Source organism: Pisolithus orientalis (genome assembly GCF_024613125.1).
Source record: "Pisolithus orientalis strain OTSU chromosome Unknown F5J12scaffold_35, whole genome shotgun sequence".
Classification (NCBI taxonomy): Eukaryota; Fungi; Basidiomycota; class Agaricomycetes; order Boletales; family Pisolithaceae; genus Pisolithus; species Pisolithus orientalis.
In genome coordinates this window covers 289961-308594 of record NW_026260816.1, presented here as the reverse complement: position 1 = coordinate 308594, position 18634 = coordinate 289961, and the positions used below count along the sequence as shown (strand labels likewise).

Sequence of the window (18634 nt, the reverse complement as noted above, 5' to 3'; positions counted from 1 at the left end):
TTCAACAACCTCAAGGCTGCCTTTACTACTGCACTGGTCTTAACCCATTTCATCCCTTGGGTTCCCATCACCATTGAGACTGATGCATCAGACTATGCCATCACTGGAATCCTTTCCATTACTTGCAGTGATGGCCAGATACATCCAGTCACCTTCTACTCCTGAACTCTGACCACCCTGGAGTTGAACTATGATACTCACAATAAGGAATTGCTTGCCATTTTCAAAGCATTCTGGACCTGGCACCATTACCTTGAAGGTTCAGCCTCACCAGTCAACATTGTCACTGATCACAAGAACCTTGAGTACTTCTCTACTTCTAAGGTGCTCACCTGCCACCAAGCTTGCTGGTCAGAGTTCCTGTCTCAGTTCAATATGATCATCTGTTTCAGGCCTGGTAAGCTCAGGGCTAAGCCCAATGCCCTAACTAGATGATGGGACATCTACCCCAAAGAGGGGGATAGTGGCTATGCCTGAGTGAACCTGCAGAACCTGAGACTGGTCTTCACCCAGGAGCAAATAGCAGTCTCCGTCCATGCAACCTAACTTGTACCTGGTCTTATGAGCAGTTGCCTTAATGGATGTTGAGAGGTTACACAATCATATCCTGACTGCACTGCTGGATGGCCCAGTCTCACAAATCTGCCTGTCTGACATGTCTGACCCCTGGTGGTCCATAGATGACACCAGTTTCCTTTGGCTGGATGGAAGGATCTACATGCCAGACTCAAATGATCTCTGCCTTAGGGTCTTGCAGCTTAAGCATGACCATCCCCTGTCTGGCCACTTTGGCCAAAATTGCACTTTAGAGCTCATCTGGCATGAGTATACCTGGCCCAGCCTCAGAACATTTGTCAAAGACTATTTCTGGTCTTGCACTGCCTGTGCTTGGGCTAAGGTCCCCCACCACTGGCCTTATGGCCTCCTCAAGCAACTTCCAGTGCCAGAGAAGCCATGGAATTCCATATCCATGGATTTCATTGAGCAACTTCCAGCCTCATCTGGCTTCATGGCCATCCTCATTGTAGTGGACTGGCATTCCAAGCAGGCCATATTCATCCCAACCAATGACACTATCACAGCCCCAGAACTTGCTAAACTCTTCTTACTCCATGTCTTCTCTAAGCATGGAGTTCTGGCCCATGTAACCTCAGACCAAGGCTCAGAGTTTGTTTCACACTTCTTCCAGTCACTTGGCAAGGCCCTAGACATGAAGCTACACTTCACCTCAGGCTACCACCCCAAGGGTGATGACCAGACTGAGTGTACTAACCAGACCCTGGAACAGTATCTCCAAGTCTACTGCAACTACCAGCAGGACAACTGGGCCAATCTCTTACCCTTGGCCAAGTTCACATACAACAATGCCCCTAGCACTACTACTGGTGTATCACCCTTCTTTGCTAATAAGGGCTACCATCCCAACATTTTGGTTTACCCAGAGCACAACCTCACCTCCACTTGGGCTCATGATTATGCAGTTGACCTGGATTCACTGCACCAGTACCTACATGAGGAGATGACCCTCATGCAACAGCATGATCAAGGACTGGCTGATGCTAAATGCATGCTGGCCCCAGACTTCAAGGTCAGTGACCAGGTGTATGTCAAAGCCAAATACTTCCAGTCAACCTGGCCTTCCAAGAAACTCTCAGAGAAGAACCTTGGACTGTATCTGGTCATAGCTCAGGCTGGTACCCACTTGTTCACACTGCACCTGCCAGACTCAATGTGTGCAGTCCATCCAGTCTTCCACATCTCCCAAGTCAAGCCAGCCATCCCTAACACCATCCCAAACCAGACTCAACCACCACCCCCACCAGTTGAGATTGATGGTGAACTAGAGTTCAAGGTGGCTGAAATCCTCAACTCCAAGGTTGACTAGCATTGCTGGTGTTGGCTACAGTACCTAGTCCAGTGGACTGGCTACAAAGGGACTGATGAAGAAATGACTTGGGTACTCACTACAGAGCTGGACAATGTGTCTGAACTCATACAAGAGTTCCATGCCTGCTACCCTGATACACCTGGCCCATTCCAATGAGGACCAGCTTTGGCCAGCCTCAGTTCTCTTTTCTCTTTTCTCTTGGTATCTAGTCCCTCCCTGATCTCTTACTTACCTTGTACTTTTTCTCTTGTTTCTCTCACTTTACTTTACAAAGCCAAGACCAGGTGCTTGAAATTTGGCAGGGAAAAAAAAGAAGGTGCTATGCTATGGTCTAATTGGCCTTGGCCTCCTCTTCCCCACCCTCATTGCCAGCCCTTAGCCATTTGGCCTCCTTGTGCAACTCATCAGAGTTGAGCTTGGATGAGCCCAAGTCTGATGGAGTGGACGACACCCCATACCCATAGGACTTGTCAAAGAGGGCCTCAAGGGCATTGGCAATGTGGCCTGAGTTTTCATTTGTGGTCTCCTGCAGGTCATAGAGACTCACCAGGTTATTGGCAATGAGCCCCACAGCCTTGATGAGGTGCTCAAGCTTGTCTTCCAAGCCCAAGTATGCACTGGCATCCCTCGTCCTACTCCTGCTGGCCTCAGACCCATTGAGATCAAGTACCTTGATCAGCCTCACACTCAACTTTGCCTGTTTCTTCTTACTTGGACCAGGTTTGGGGGTCTCTTCATTGGCTTTTCATTTTTTCCCCTTGTCAGTCTTCCCAGCAGCCTTGGGACTGGCCCTGGCATCTTTCCCATCCCTGGGCCATCAGTGCTTGCCTTTCAATAGGTTGCACTGGATGCAGGCAACCCACTTCTTGTTGCCATCTATGAGAAACTCACAGATGACCTCTGCCTGGGTGCAATGGGCACAGCTAAAAAATGGGCTTCAGACAAAACATGCAGGAGTCGAGAGGGTACTCACCCAGGGTCCATGACCACCTTCTTCACCTCAGTGGCCTCACTACTACTGGCCCCAGCTTCATCATCCTTCACAGCCTCAAGCCAAGCCTGCTCCTCCTGCTGGGCTTGCTCAGCCACCTTGTGCCACTTCCTCTCTTTGGCCTTGGCCCTCATCATCTCCTCTTCATCATCAGTGTCATACTTGATGGAATCATCTGACACCTGGCTCCAGTTGATCATGGTCTGGCCTTCACTGTTGTTGTCAGTTGTGATGATCAGTCTCAAGGCAGACATGATGTTTGAGATACAAAGAAAAGACACAAAAGGCTTAGTGGGCCACAAGTATCACTTTTTCAAACTCAGCCAAAGTTTGGACTCAGCCTACCTCTTCCACAGGGGCCTCATGGGTTCAACCCCTAAGAGGGGGATACTGTCATAGTCATGTCTTAACCCTGGCCAGACTTGGCCTCACACTTGCTCAGTCTGGCCTTGGCCTCACCAATTTCTTATCTCCAGATGTCCTAGCACAATGAACACTGCTTTGCAGTGTGTGTCACTTCAGTTAAGCTCTGCCCAGTCTTGTCCCCAGTTTGCCCTGTCCTGGTCCCTGTTACCTTAGTCATACCTTAGTAATATTTGTCTTACCAATCACCTTAGCAATCTTTTGTGAGACTGGCATTACTGGTCTCTGTGCTATAGCTACTTCTAGTATATAAGCCCATAGATACTTGGCCTGTATTCTGGCAGTCTGAAATCAAATAAGTTCTGTCTGTAATCCTTGGCCTTGGACTTGGATTGCAACCCATGCAAGGGAATAGCACTGTAGCCTCAGTCTCTATGTCCAATCAGTCCACCACTCTGTATCTTTGTCTTTCCTCCAGATCCCAACCCCTTGGCCTTGTGCCCACTTCAGTCTCCAGTCCAGACTCAACCCAGACTTCACAAACTTGACAGATGGTCTGAATCATCTAAAGGCAAGGACATCCCAAGGTGCACTCACTTGTTTGGGGAGTGACTGTGTCACTCATTGATGGTGGGACAATGTGACTGGTTAACCCCTTAACAGGAGTAGTTGGCTCCTTTGCATGGTCAGGAGACAATGGCATAGTAAGTTGGCCATATCAGAAGAATTAGTGAAATGAGCATCTTTTGGAGGGAGTGCTGTAGAACCATGTGGAGTGTGCAAATCCTTTCCAATTTTGGAAGGTAGGATCACATGGCTGAGCACTACAAGTGAGTGTTGGAATGGTGTCAATATCTGTGGAATTGGTGGAGATATGTTGAAAACTGGAATGCCATACATGGGCACTTAAGAATTTTTATCAGCACTTAACTTGCTTCCTTTCTTTTTCTTTGGCACTGATGACTTGTTCTTGTGCAAGGGATGACTGCTGACATTTCTGGCTGTCCTTCTTTGCATGAGGGCTATGGTCTTCATCTCCATTCATCAGCTGCATTCATGTTCACCTCACCAAACAGCTTTGGTGTGTGACAACAGGCCCATCCATCATATTCATGCAGTATGATGCATCATATAGATGGGCCCATCACTAAGGCATGGATGATATCACATTACATGAACAGGCCCATCTATGGTGTCATCTGTGTGACCACCACATATGGATGGGCCAGTATATATGTTGTAGATCATGTTGGATCAAATAAATGGAGCCATCAACAGTGTGGTTGGGCTGATTCATGTGTAACAATGGGCCCATCAGCCATATCGAGGTATTATGATGCATCATATTGACAGGGCCATCAACATGGCATGAACCAGTTTGGGTCAAATGGATGGGTCCAACAATGGGATGACTGGGCAGATTGACAAATATGGACCCATAACTACATCAATAATAATGTGGGATCAAATGTATTGGGCTGTAAAATAGGTCACATTGATGCAGAAGATATTCTTGTGTTTCTGAGCGATCATAGGTGGTATTCCATGTGTTCCATCAGAGGTCACATCCCATGCATTACCTGCATCCATCTCAACAGCACAATGAAGATCTACACCAAATGTGATGAGCTCACAGCTGCAGCAAACTCCATCATCAAAATCATTGATTGGCAAGTCCATGGAACAGAGGACTTGGCTGACAAGCCAAGGTTTGTGGCTTGGAAGGAGGCTGTGGGAAGGGTAGTGGAAGTAGTGGCAAGTCCAAATATCATCCCACATGTTGCACCTCTGAGGAATATAAGATTCCATGCATGAAATTGTGAGGATGATGCATGAGATCCCACTCACCATCATTGCAGCCAAAAGGTTCTGCAAATGGCATGAGAGGGTTGGATGGGAGAATGAGGGTCTCCCATTTCTGAAGTGGAGACTAATCACCCACCCAGACAGGGCCACCTTTGATGACCATCTGTGGCTGCAGATGGTCGAAAGGCACTTCAACTTGACTAGGTGCTGGAACTGCTTGTGGGCTGCCCAGAACACATTTGTTGCGAACTTGGGATGCATGTGGAGGTTTTCCAGCAGGTTATTGTCGCTTTGCAGCAGCTTGGACTCAAGAATTCAAGGTTCATTTCTCTCAAGGAACAACTTGCAATATTCCTGTATACATGCATCACTGGCCTGCCATTCAGGCATGTAGGGGAGTGCTTTCAATGATCAAATGATACAATTTCACAGTATGTATTTAACACTCCTCTGATGTAACTACTGCATGGAGTTTCCAGTTATTTCCATATCATACTCACCATGCTTGCAACACAACCTTTTTATACAGACTACATTCGATTTCCAGCTGGCAATACTGTTCCTTTGAAGATCCAAAACAACCCAAAATTCTGGCCATACTTCTGCAATGCTATTGGCACCATTGATGGAAGCCATATCCATGTATCTCCCCCCACCTATGTATGTTCAAACTACCAGAACTGCAAGGGATATGTTTCCCAAAACTGTCTCTTTGCATGCAATTTTGACTCATGGTTTATATACTCTCTTATTGGCTGGGAGGGCAGTGCAGCAGACACCCATGTCTATGAATATGCGACCACACATGACTTGAGGATTCCCAAAGGAAAATTTTTGCTTGCAGATGCCAGATTTCCTGCAGACTGAACATTGCTTGTTCCATACTGTGGTGTATGCTACCATTTAGCTGAATGGGGCCATGCTAGCATAAGGTAAGTAATCACACTTACAATCCCCTGACCATCCCACTGATGAAAACTGCAGGCCTGTGAACAAGCAAGAATTGTTCAACTTGTGGCATGTGTCAGCCTGCAATGTTATCGAATGTATTTTTGGTGTCATAAAGTGTCATTTTCATATCCTTTCACTAGTTCCACCATTTGATCTCCAGACACAAGTGCAGCTGCCAGAAAGCACACCTCTAGGAGAGCCCAAAGTTGGTTGGAAGAACAGGAAATCAACCTTCTGGACTGGCCTGCACAATCTCCAGACTGTAATCCCATTGAACATACTTGGAGTCACCTCAAGAGATGCCTCTCAGGTTATGAGAGTGCTCCTACAGTCATTCACTGGCTGTGGGAAAGAGTGGGGGAAGAGTGGGGGATGATTGATGAGGAGCAGTGTCAAAAATGGATAGAGCTCCATATCACAGAGACAGTCTGAATTGCAGGAATGGAAAGCAACCATTCCAACAGTTGATGGAAGCAGCAATGTGGCTATCCCTCCAAGGTCAGTGGTATTGGCCATGAGCATTTCATCAGAGCTTCCATTCAGGTCTTCAGCATCCAATAGATATCTGTCAGACATGCACCAGCTGTCTTGAAGTTCATTGCCTTCCTCATTGATTGGATTCCAATCACCTCCCACATCTTGCTGTAGACTGATGTATATGGTGGCATCTGTGACAATCCCTGACTGCTCTGATAATAAGCACTCCTTGCTCATGCAATTACCAATCTTTTCAGCTCTGGCACATGTGCACCAACATTGCAATGATCGATGCACAATGTGATTGCCACTTCTTCCAACCTGAGACCATGAGTGAGCCAACTTCCCATCCCACACTGTGCCCTGCTCAATGTGGTATTGTTCAAAAACTCCAGTTCAACAGTATACACTGTTGGGGCTAATGAACATTTCAGATGTATTGTGAAAGGAGGAACAGGCATGAACCTTACCCTTCTTCATTTGCACTTTGAAGATATCCATGGCAGAGGGGTCAACCATTTGGTCTCTGAAGGCCACTTGCTCTTGGTAGGTCCACATATCACATTGTGTCACAGACACTGCTTCATCCAATGTCTTGAATGGCCATTTTGCCATATCTGCTGCTACCCTCACAGTTGTCAGTTTCTGCATCAGACTATTGACTAAATGCAAACAGTCAGGAAGGTTAGCACATGAATAGAAGCTCATACCCATGCAAATCATCTTCATGAAGTTGCAATTGTTGATCTGAAAATCCAACAGCTCCTGGTTGTGTGGGGCACTCATGCCCTGGGCCAAGGTGGATGCAATGTTGAGTAGCAACCACAAGGTCTCAATGATTTCTCCATCTACCCACCCAGCGCCTTGCATGAATAAGGGTGCATGTCAGGCATAGCATTCCTGTTTGTGACCATGCACATGCCACATTCTGATTCCTGGCATAATCTGCATTGAATCCAGTGTAGGGAATGTAATTTCCCTACTAGAGCATGTGTTTTATTTTGTTCATTTTATTTAGTTTTCATTTTAGGTGTTTTTCTGTTAGTGGTACTTGGATTTTCGCTTTTTGGGTTGCTTAGTCAGCCCTACCTAGTACTTGCTGTACTTAGTTTTTTTTAAAACAATAGATGAGTCACCCTGAGACAAGAAACATTCAAGTTGAGCCCACAGACTGCCTTAGAAGTCCCCAGATGTCACCTCTATCATTTGCTCAGGCTATAGGAGCCCCTCTGGCCTTCCTCATTTCCCTTCAGAATCTACAGTCCTCCCCAATCACCAACAAATCACTAATGCTTCACCAGGATGTCAATGAATGTGCTATTTTGGACCTCCATGTGTAAATTTTTCATGTATGAGCAGTTGATGTCATAGAAGCATAGGACATGGTTGATTCCTGCCATGTTGTAGTGCAATGCATTTGCCAATGAGTAATCCATGTGTAACTGCCTGAACTGCCATGAGCTGGAGGCACATCATTGATGTGATATCCTACCTTTCCCCTTTTTGGAAGTCAACTGCAGAATGTGGGTAAAAACACCCATGCTGGGCACATGCCATCACACCAATTCTGGTCAAGTGAAGTCTGCCCTGTTGGGCATTGGCCTGATTAATTGCCTTATGATTGTTGCATGCTGATTTCTAGCTAACACATGAGTAATTGAATGGTGGAAGCAGTCTGACAAATGTACCTCTGTGATGTGGGGTGTGGCCTTCAGGTATGCCTGATAATCTGGATCTGTGACCATGAATCCATGGCCATCCATCAACCACACCTGATCTGCAGGACACCTGTCATGTGTATGTTCAGCTTTGAAATTTCCATCCATCACTAGCATGCAGGTATATTTCCAGCTTTGGAAGGTTAATGACAGGGGATGAGCCAAATCCCAACACTTACTGATCCAGATCTTCTGCTGGGTCAACATTGATCCCAGGCTGTGGACATGCCACACAAAATAACCCCAACTCCCCTTTTTTAGGAGCCTGCTCACATTACAGGAAGCCATTCCATTTCAACAGTTTCAGGAGTCACCATTGCCTTGCAACTCACAGCAACTCCTGGTATCTGTCCTGGTCATATTACTGCCTTAGATGCCCTGCAATTGACCATCATGGTCTGACAACCTACTGGAACTAGGTGAGGAAAGACATCAGAAGTCATCTGTCACAATTTTGAGTAATAGTTCATCCCAGATGTGCCACATTCCAGGTTGTCTCACAAAATCATCCAAGACTGCAAATGTAAATGCAGTACTTGGTTTTTTGAATGTAGCAGGAAATTGCTTGGCTTGCAGCAATTGTAGCCAGAAGCTTTCTGCAGCTTTGCACTGGCACCAACATACTGGGATGAAATGCACCCCAGTCACATTGATGACAGTGAGATATTTTGACCTGATGGGCTGACACATGTGGGGAAGAACATCATCAACATCTTCCCATCCAGGGGCATTCATTTTGACAGGCCCTCCAGTCCCATTTGCATGGGATGGATCCAAAAGGCAAGCTGCTCTGGTGTGCCCAAGGTGCAGCTGAGCACCAGTCTGAGTCCACTCTGTAAATGCAATGTGAAGTAATGAGGGCATCTCTCACCATATGGAGTGCCAATTCCTCAAAGAACTCCCCATTCCAGTGCTGCACTCTGTGAAAAAGCAAGCATTGGTGAGTCATTCTACAGCATTCCCTGCAGAACATGGGCTGCTGCAAGTGATCTGCACATCTGTACAACCCATCTGTTCCACAACTTATGCAGTTCCATGGGTCAGGAGGTGCTTCCAGCTCCAACAGGACCCTCATGAACTCCTCTTTGTGTGGAAGCCATTCATGGATATAATCATTCTGTGTCTGAGAACAGAAATGAGCTTGGGTTTTTGCATGAAGGATCCCTTGGTACCTTTTTTTGAGCTAACTGTAATGGCTCTATAGGAGGAGCATTATCATCATATTCCATGTCGAGTGCATCTTCATCAGTATGCATGTGCTGTTTGGAAGGCAAGTGGGAGTGCTTTGATGGTGAAGAGCAGGATGAATGGACAGCAGAGGTGGCATCAGCTTGTGCGATTGTCTCATCCATGGCAATAGACAACATGTCCCATCAGCCTCTTCCCATGTGTGGCACATGGTAGATCTCTACAGCCCCTCAAGGGAGTCATGTGCAGCATAGGGGTGCCCCTTATACCCCTTATTGTCTGAGGCATATATTGAGCAGTTGAGGAGGTATGTTTAACCCAACACTCCTGCCTATGATGAATTCTCTGCCACTTGAGGTTAAATGACATATCCTTGGGTATAGTAACATTGGGGACATCACTATGTTGGCTCAGACCCCTACTGTGCTGAATAAGATTGCTCATGAATACATCCTGCACTGCCTGCATCTGTTGACTATGCCATTTTTCAGCAATGCTGGGATGCTGCTGAGTCTCCTGTGGTCATGTGATGCCACTGTGTCTGGGTCCTGCATGCTGCACATCCTGTTACCTGTGAATGAGACCCCTTGGGTGCCATCTGACCTCAATATATATATATATCTCCTGTCATCAGTTGATGTACCTGTCAGTACTACTACAACACGATGGTGGGTGCCTCAGACTTTGCATTGCATCTGAGCTTCTCTCACCACTGTGCACAGACTATGTCATCATGTGCCAGCAATCTGTGGATGCAGGGCCATGTGGCTCTTCCTCAATTTGCTATGTCATGCCATTCTCCAACAGCCAACAGTCTATCAATGTCATTGTGTCCTCCACTGTGGCAGCTGTGTCACTGATTTTTGAATTTCACAGCATTGCAGTGATGAATTTCATCATGGCAGACAACATCTTCTGTGCATATCCATCACTGACCCTCAAGCTATTGTTGATGGTTAATTCAGGCCCCTTATACTTCGAGGTGTTTGGCTTCAAGACAATATGTGCTCTCAAGGAGTATGCCATGTGGGGTTTTCTTTTGGTGGCTTGCCATGAGATGCATGGTGTGTCTGGGCTTTGTAGATTGGTGCCTCACTCAATTACAGACTGCCATGGGCTGTGGATTAATATCAGCCAAATGCATGGCATGTCCCTTTTGCCTGCTGAGATTTTTGAGAGCTTGGGTTTCATTCTGGCTTTTGGGTGGTTATGTATGTGGAAGCATTTATCCCTTTGTCCATGCTCAGTGTTTTCTGATCAAGGATGATTTGTGAGTCTCAGCTACTTGTCTGCTCATGAGTGGTTGCTGATTCAGCTTAGGCATGAACTTCTCAGTCATCAGTTCCTCAGAAGTGAGGGCACTACATAGGTGTGGATTAACTGCTGTTGTTAGGGTGGAATGTATTTGTACTATGTCATCATGCATGTGGGCCATGGTATTGGTACATGAATCTATTGGTTGTACATCTCTTTTGTGTGGTCCATGCTGTGAGGGCAGCACTCTGGCATGGTAAACAAGGTGCCTGCCATGTTCTAGTATATCATCACATGACTACATTACTGAGAGCTTGTATGGAAACCATAGTTCAGTTGAAGTTCACACAGTTCTCTTGTTTGACAAGTGGCACACAAGTTTGGCACAAGGCCTGGCAGCATGTTGGGGATTGAACATGCTGCCTGATCATCTGAACATATGCTGTGCCCTGCTGCAGCAAATCTTGGTCCTTCTCCAGACACTTCTGGCCTTGTTGGCTGAGCTGATTGGTTTCAGCATGTGCAGAGACCCAATACCATACCACACCTCCAGACTCTCTGGAGAAATGTGGGTCCAGGCAGTCTTGACCGGTCATCCTGATTGTATCTGCTGTGAGTTTGGTATGAGCAAGGAGGTTTTTGTTGAGCTTGTTGAGGAGCTTCAAGGCATTGGTCATAAAAACTCAAAGTTTGTTACCCTGGGGGTGTCACAAATTTATTTGGTCCATTGTCATGTGCCCCCATTGTAAGCAGTGTGTAATGGACCACTTGCCATTATAATGATCAGGTTTGGCTAGATTATAGCAAATATGTGATATTTTATCTAAGATATAGTGCAAATGTGTAAAATATTATGTACAAATACCCATTTTTGGCAATCTTTCAATGACACATGGGTGGCATTGGCATGGCTTATAATGGAAGTGTGAACAGCCACCCTTAACATGTATTATAAGGTTCTTATCACATGCCCAAGAAATTTGCAACAGGAACAGCTTGCAATTTTCCTGTATACATGTGTAACTGGCCTGACAGGCATGTTGGCAAATGATTTCAGTGATCAAATGATATGATATCTCAGTGACTTCAATACAAAATCCATGTGACAATTCACATATTTGCATACAGATACTTCAAGAAATTGCTCTTTATATTTTCAGACCCACCATTCTATTCCATCTACATACAGTTTCTAACTGGTGAAGCTGTCCATCCAAAAATACACCACAACCCCAAGTTTTGGCCATACTTTTGGGATGCAATCAGCACAATCGATGGCTGCCACATTCCTGTATCCCCCCCCACAACCATACATTCAAACTATCACAATTGCAAAGGATTCCTCTCACAGAATGGGCTTTTTATCTGTGACTTCAGTCTGAGGTTCATCTTTACATTGACAGGGTGGGAAGGGTCTGCAATGGGTGCTCATGTATATGGCGATGCAACATCTACCAATTTCCACATCCCTGCCAGAAAATACCTTCTTGCTGATGCTGGCTACCCCTCACATCGAGAGCTGCTCATCCCCTACTGAGGTGTTTGGTACCATCTTGCAGAACGGGGCCATGCCAATACCTGGTACATTTTCCTTTTTCCATTCCTTTTTCCATTTTCTTAGTTCCCATCAGACCAACAAATAAAGAGGAACTCTTTAACTTGTGGCATGCATCTGCATGGAATGTGATAGAACATATTTTCAGTGTTTTGAAGCACCAGTTTTGAATACTGCTCCTGGTACCAGAATACAACATTGACATATGGCACAAATTCATCTATACCCATGATCAGAATGGGGAGGGCACAGGTGACCTCATGGCTGATGAAGACAATGAAGGTGAAGGTGCTCCTGTTCATCTCCAAGCTATGGGACCTGCAACAGGTGTAGAAGAAGACTTATTCATGCACAGGATGCAGGATGACATTGTGATGGAAATGTAGAATGACTATCAGTTTGTCTTGGGAGAGCAAGCACAGAGGGGTGACATGGATGCAGAATCAGATGTAGAATCAGATTTCTTCAAAGATGAAGTGGCAGATGTTGTTTAGCATAGTTACTGCATCTCATACTTGCACTGAATCAATTTATGATGTGTTCAGAGGAGAAAATGTATGCATTCTGGAGCAAATATACATGCAGCACTAACTAGATGCAAGACATGAAGCTACATGATGATGAGGGGGGGGGATTCTATGTGCCATGGCCCATTCCTTCTTGGGCAGAGTTGTACATATCTACTACATATGCATGCTGGGCTTGTTCATCAGGCAAAGAAATAAAGACAGCTGCAGTGTTAGATATGCCAGACAACTGACATGTCATGAATGCATGGTGATGGGGAAGGATCTTGGCATCTTTGTACAACATCTGAGTGGCTGTCTGAACTGTGATCAGTGGATTCATGAACATTGTTGAATTGTATTGTTGACTGATATGACCACAACAGTATGAGCATTGGTGGCTTGAGGCTTTGCCTTGCTGGAAGAGCATGTGGACATCCAGCTGTGCTTACTCTCATGAATGGATGAGACTGGAGTTGACTGGGGAGGCTGGTTTGTTGAGAATAGAAGGGAGGGCCCAGAGGGGGATTCTGTTGCTGTGATATCAGTGGCCATCACCACAAATGAGTGCTTTCCAGCTGAAGTGGATGTGGTAGTGGGGTCAGACATTTTGGCTGATGTGGCAGCAGTGGGGGGGATGGAAGGAATGGAAGCAGTACTGCCAGTAGTCATGGTAGGGGTGGGGTTTGACATCCCAGCATGGAAAACATGAGCACCAGTTGTGCCACCCTGTGGAAAAATATCCTCAATGAACTGGAGGTACTCCTAGCCCTTGTTATGGAAGGGCCTCATAATTGTATTTCTCTGAATGTCTCAGTAACATATTAGTATCTATTCATACCAAATACATACCTTGATGGCAACAAACTTGCCCCATTTTTCTGTGTCAGCTGCTCCACAGATATTCACACCATTTTCATTGTCCCAATGTTCTCCTGATCCTCTGTGATAAGTCATTATTGCATTGTATATTTGTTTGATCTACATCTGCTGAACATCAATATCACAGACTTAGAGTAGGGAAGGACATACTGATCCCCATTTGATTGACACATTTTTGTAATCCTTGATCTTACCAGTCCAATGGAGGGGGCAAATGTGCTCTGCAGCATTGACATGTGTCACTTGGTGGAAGTTCCCAGCATCAGCACATTCTGAGCAATGTACATGCAAGTACTTGATGAGTGCAGTGGTCTCCTCTGTTGTCCAGTCAGCATGCTTGGCTCCCTCATCTACTTCTCCCACAGGTGCTGCCAGTTCCATGATATTTGATCCAAGAACATTAAAAAGTTCAATCAGTACTCACCAGATGTGCTTGCATTGAGTATTGGCAGAGGCAAGATAGGGAGTGAGAGACATCCTACCATTGGGAGGGATACCAACATTTCAATCTCCGAGTCATTGGCCCAGATCTCTCCACCACTCATCAAACAAGAACAATCCAAGAACTGTGTGAACCTCAACTGAACTACAGTTTCCATACAAGCTCTGAAGCAGAAGCCTGAAACTTGGACTTTGCATTTGTGCGGGCGTGCACAGCTTATATAATCATCACGTGACTACTTTGCTGAAGTCGAAGTCGAAGTTTTCGACTTCGACTTTTCTTTGGTTTAACTATGACGAGAATATCCACGCCGCCACCAGGGGTGCCCGTCACACCTGACACCTTACCCCAGCCGAAACAGACGTCGTTGGCGGGTTACCATTCGGGAGACCTCGCTCTCGGTAGGACGGCTGTCCCCAATGGCCTAGGTGCAATCCCTCAAGTGCCATTGGAGTATTTCAAGTCTGCTGCCCTGCCACCCCTTCGTAAGCAGATTGACATAGGTAAAATCAAGACTTCGTTGGAGGGTGCTGAGGCTTGGTCCCGACACTCGGGGTGGACTGCGATTAAGGAGCCGAAACTTTCTGGTGTATCTGAGGAGGAGACATTGGAACCTCTTTCGAAGGTTTTTGACGCGGTCGTATGCGAAGCTGCCAAAGACCTCCACACCCCAGCAACGCTTAGGTTTGTATCACGACCTACGCAATCGCCACACTCCGACCTGCCCGATTCCAGTCTCCCGGATGCGTACCTGCTACTATTGGAGAAGAAGAGTGTTGACATACCGGGGGCCAAGAAGAACAGTGCGAAAAACTCTGATCACGATTCATGGTACGATATCGCCGTTTCGTTTGAGTTCAAAAAGAGTGACGGGACCGCCGAGCGCAAATACGTGAGTGACAGCCACACTTCTATTCGACCACCGCTAATCTAGTATGATAGGATGACAAGAAGGTAATATGGGGCCTGCACCACATTATGCGTAGCGACCCATGTCGCCGCGCGGCATTTGGTGTTACCATCGAGAACACAGAAATGAGGTTTTGGTTCACTTGCCGGGCGGTCACGCTCGTCAGCAAGTCGTTTAATTTCTTTAGCGTTAGTGGTCACGTCGTCGACTCTATTGCCGTTCGTGACTGACCCTCTCAACAGGAGCCAGAACACCTCATCCACTTCTTCTGTGCCCTCGTGTTCGCAGAGAACCATGAGCTCGGATGGGACCCAACAATCCGGAGAGTGTGCGTCGAGGATGAAACTCAATACATCATTACTGTGGAGACAGAAGACGGGCGAACCATCGAATACCAAACCACGAAGGTCATTTCCGATTTCGGCGTCGATGGTGTGAGTGGTCGTGGGACTCGGATCTTCAAAGTCCATCTTAGGTCTCGAGATGGAAAATTGGATGCGGAACCCGTCGTATTAAAGGATTCCTGGAGAGAGAGTGACCGGGACCGCGAGGATAAAATCCTTGAACAAATATTTGATGACTTGCGGAAGCTGGGCACCGAGGTAGAGCAAGAGGCTAGACAATATTTTCTCACTGTCGTTGAAGCAGGGGACGTGACGGTGCATGGGATGATCGATGGCACCACCAGCCTTCTACACGGATCCGATCTGCCAGCTGACTGTGCTTCATATGCGCTATCTGTCGATGGAATATTGAAGGCGAAACCCACCAGGTCCAGTGAAGGACTCGCACAAAGTCTGCCTTCCGTCCCGGGTGCCACCAAGCATTCGAAAATCCAACACAGGATCCATTTCCGTCTGGTATTCAAGGAAGTTTGCACGCCTATACACGAACTTCAGCACCTCGGTACCGCATTTCAGACGCTACAAGATGTTCTTAAAGGTTTGCTGAGTTGTATTTGCAAGCTTTCGCTAGAGGCTTATATGTAATTATCAGCCTTGCAGCTTTTGCACAGCGTGGGTTGGGTGCACCGTGACGTCAGCACCGGAAATGCTTTACGGGCGGGTGAGGTGGGCAAGTTAGCTGACCTCGAGTATGCAAAACGTATGAACTCCAAGGCCAGCAATGAGGTCTGTACGGTAAGTAGATACTTCATTCCCTACCGAAGCCCTTCCAGTGACGCGTTCAAGGGAACACTAGATTTTATGGCCTGCGAGGTCGAAGCTCAAAAATACTTGTTTGAACCGCCCAAAGTTTTATCCGTCGCCGATTTCTTCAAGGACAACAAAGATAAGGATAAGTTCCCATATAAGTTTAATCCCCTACACGATATGGAGTCTCTTTGGTGGATAGCAACATGGATACTCTATCGACACGTTGACAAGGTGGGCCATCAGCAATCGGAAGCGCAGAGAAAGTGGTTTGACGAGCTCTTCCCCGGACGATTCAATGCTCGTTTTTCTGCATTCTCCGCTGATGTGGACTACGAAGTGCTTCCGACCTCTTTTCAACCCGCAGCTTTTACCGTCGTTTCTGCCATGCGCCAGGCGCTCAAGATCGCTTACATTGCAAGCGAAAATAGCATGCCGCCAGCATATACCGATGCACTTGCAGAACTCCAACGTGTCTTTACCAGCCACCTTGCAGATGGTGTTAAACACTCCAAACACGTCGAACTTCACACCCCGGGTGTTAAGCGGTCATATCAGGAAGATCCAATGTTTGAAAGTCGAGACAACAAGCACCTAAAGGTTCGAAGCTTTCTCAGATCACTACCCAAATGCTAAGGTGAGATGTCTTACTAGCTGCGGTGATGTGGGGCAGCATTCAAATGTCGATTATCGATGACACCTCACTGCTAGAACCGCAAATAATGGTTTCCTGTACTACGTAGTATGAACCATCCGATTGGAATACATGTAACGTGCCATTATGTCAAACCTCAGGACACTAATAACTATTGCATGCATATTCCTGGATGCATCCTGTTTCAGGTCTGAAAATTGTTTTGACCCCTGAGTTTTTACCAGAGGGGCTGACTTTTTGGGGTGAATGTCATAACTAACAAGTCATGCTTGAATCATGGTCTGGAGTTTAGAGTGCTTTGTGCTCTGTATTCTTTTGCAATGCATCTACATCCCAGGATATAAGCAAGATATGTTGTATTATTGTAGGTGCCAACCATCCCCCCCTACTTACTTTTGTAGGTTGAAGAGCTACAGTTCAAACAGAGGAAGCTGTGAAGACTAGAATAAAGGAGTGTAATAGTACAGTTAACAACTGTAGAAAAAGTATCTCACCTCAGCTTGAGTATGTCAAGACTGAGGTGTGTTTGAAAGATGAAAACTAGCACAAGTACAAGTGTATTACATAAGGCTGTGTTGCTGAATAATGAAAACAGAATGTACCACAACACAACCACTCAGCAAAACAAGTCCTTGAAAATAACACCCACACCTCTAGAACACAAGAGATGTCTCTCACAAGACAGACCCTTGGTTAGGACATCTGCAGTCTGCTCAGTAGGAGGAACAAACTCAACAGAAATTTCACCCAAGTCAAGTTTCTCTTGAATAAAGTGTTGCTGGATAGTGATGTGCTTCATATGGTCATGAAACATTGCATTCCAGGCTAGGGAAATAGCATGGTTGTTGATAGGGAGAATGGTCAGTTGTCAAGAGGGAGGGGGGTCCAACTTGTCCATCAGTGTCTGTATCCAGATTGCTTCCTTTGCGGCTGCAGACATGGCCATGTACTCAGCCTCCATGCTAGATAGTGCAATGGCAGTCTGCTTTTCAATGACCATGGTAGCTAATAGCACCACTGGACACATACAGTGAGGGACAAAAGCATTGCAATGTTTGTGAGGTGTGACTTGCTGCTGATGTAGCTTGGGCTATTCTGCACAGATGATCATGATACCTATACCATTGGAAAGGAGTGACTCTAAGCTTTCCAGAGCACTAAGGTTCAGTCAAAACAAAGCAATTCATGCCAAGATACACCCTGTTCTTTCCAAAAAGTGCATTGCAACACCTTTGTCCCTGACTGATGAAATAGTGAAAAGTGACCTTTTGATGGGATTAAGGGCATGAAGGATGGGAAAATGGGAAAATATGATTGCATAATAAACCACATGGTCTTCCAGATGATTTGTCAGCATGTAAACAATGACAAACATTGGACTTGTACCATTAACCCTCCCTCTTTTACCACAACTCATGAAATCATCTCTAGCTCACATGGTCATTTTCTCAAGGAATTCTTATCAAATACTGGTGGCCACCACAGTGCCATCAGTATAACATGCTCTCAGAACCATCAGTCCCTTAAAAAACCTGCTGTTAGTCATTCCCTGGACTGTTTCTCCCCCCATGCCTGATGTGTTCTGGGACTAATCAGTACTTGGAAGGCTGAAAATGTTATGGACGTCAATCTGGCACTTCAGCACATGGTGAACAAACCAATCCCCTCTCAACCAATGCATTTCTGGCACAGGGACAGTGGTATGGAGGTTGGGGAGACAAAACCTCCTTGTGCTCCAAGCACCCTAAGAGGGTTCACTAGATCTTGCTCTGATCTGAACTTTGGATGACTGGGGAAGGATTATTCAGTCACATGTGACCAAAGGCAATATTCAGGGCCAGATGGAAGCACAGGATTCTGCACCATGGTAGTTCAGTAGCATATCCTTTGGATGACA

General features: G+C 46.1%; 3 protein-coding genes across 3 annotated transcripts; 2 read left to right on the top strand and 1 right to left on the bottom strand.

The window, feature by feature from the left end:
- Positions 1-6709: 6709 nt before the first annotated feature.
- Positions 6710-7346, bottom strand: F5J12DRAFT_785311 (uncharacterized protein; the record flags this gene model as incomplete). Its single annotated transcript, XM_051743219.1, has 3 exons — positions 6710-6894; positions 6947-7138; positions 7187-7346. The coding sequence occupies 3 exons, from the start codon at positions 7344-7346 to the stop codon at positions 6710-6712; spliced, it is 537 nt and encodes a 178-aa protein (XP_051596809.1).
- Positions 7347-11154: 3808 nt separating this feature from the next.
- Positions 11155-11709, top strand: F5J12DRAFT_725491 (uncharacterized protein; the record flags this gene model as incomplete). Its single annotated transcript, XM_051741636.1, has 2 exons — positions 11155-11340; positions 11626-11709. The coding sequence occupies 2 exons, from the start codon at positions 11155-11157 to the stop codon at positions 11707-11709; spliced, it is 270 nt and encodes an 89-aa protein (XP_051596808.1).
- A 2604-nt stretch (positions 11710-14313) lies between these two features.
- F5J12DRAFT_725499 (uncharacterized protein) lies at positions 14314-16718 on the top strand (the record flags this gene model as incomplete). Its single annotated transcript, XM_051741637.1, has 5 exons — positions 14314-14913; positions 14976-15119; positions 15174-15882; positions 15928-16070; positions 16122-16718. The coding sequence occupies 5 exons, from the start codon at positions 14314-14316 to the stop codon at positions 16716-16718; spliced, it is 2193 nt and encodes a 730-aa protein (XP_051596807.1).
- Positions 16719-18634: the final 1916 nt, after the last annotated feature.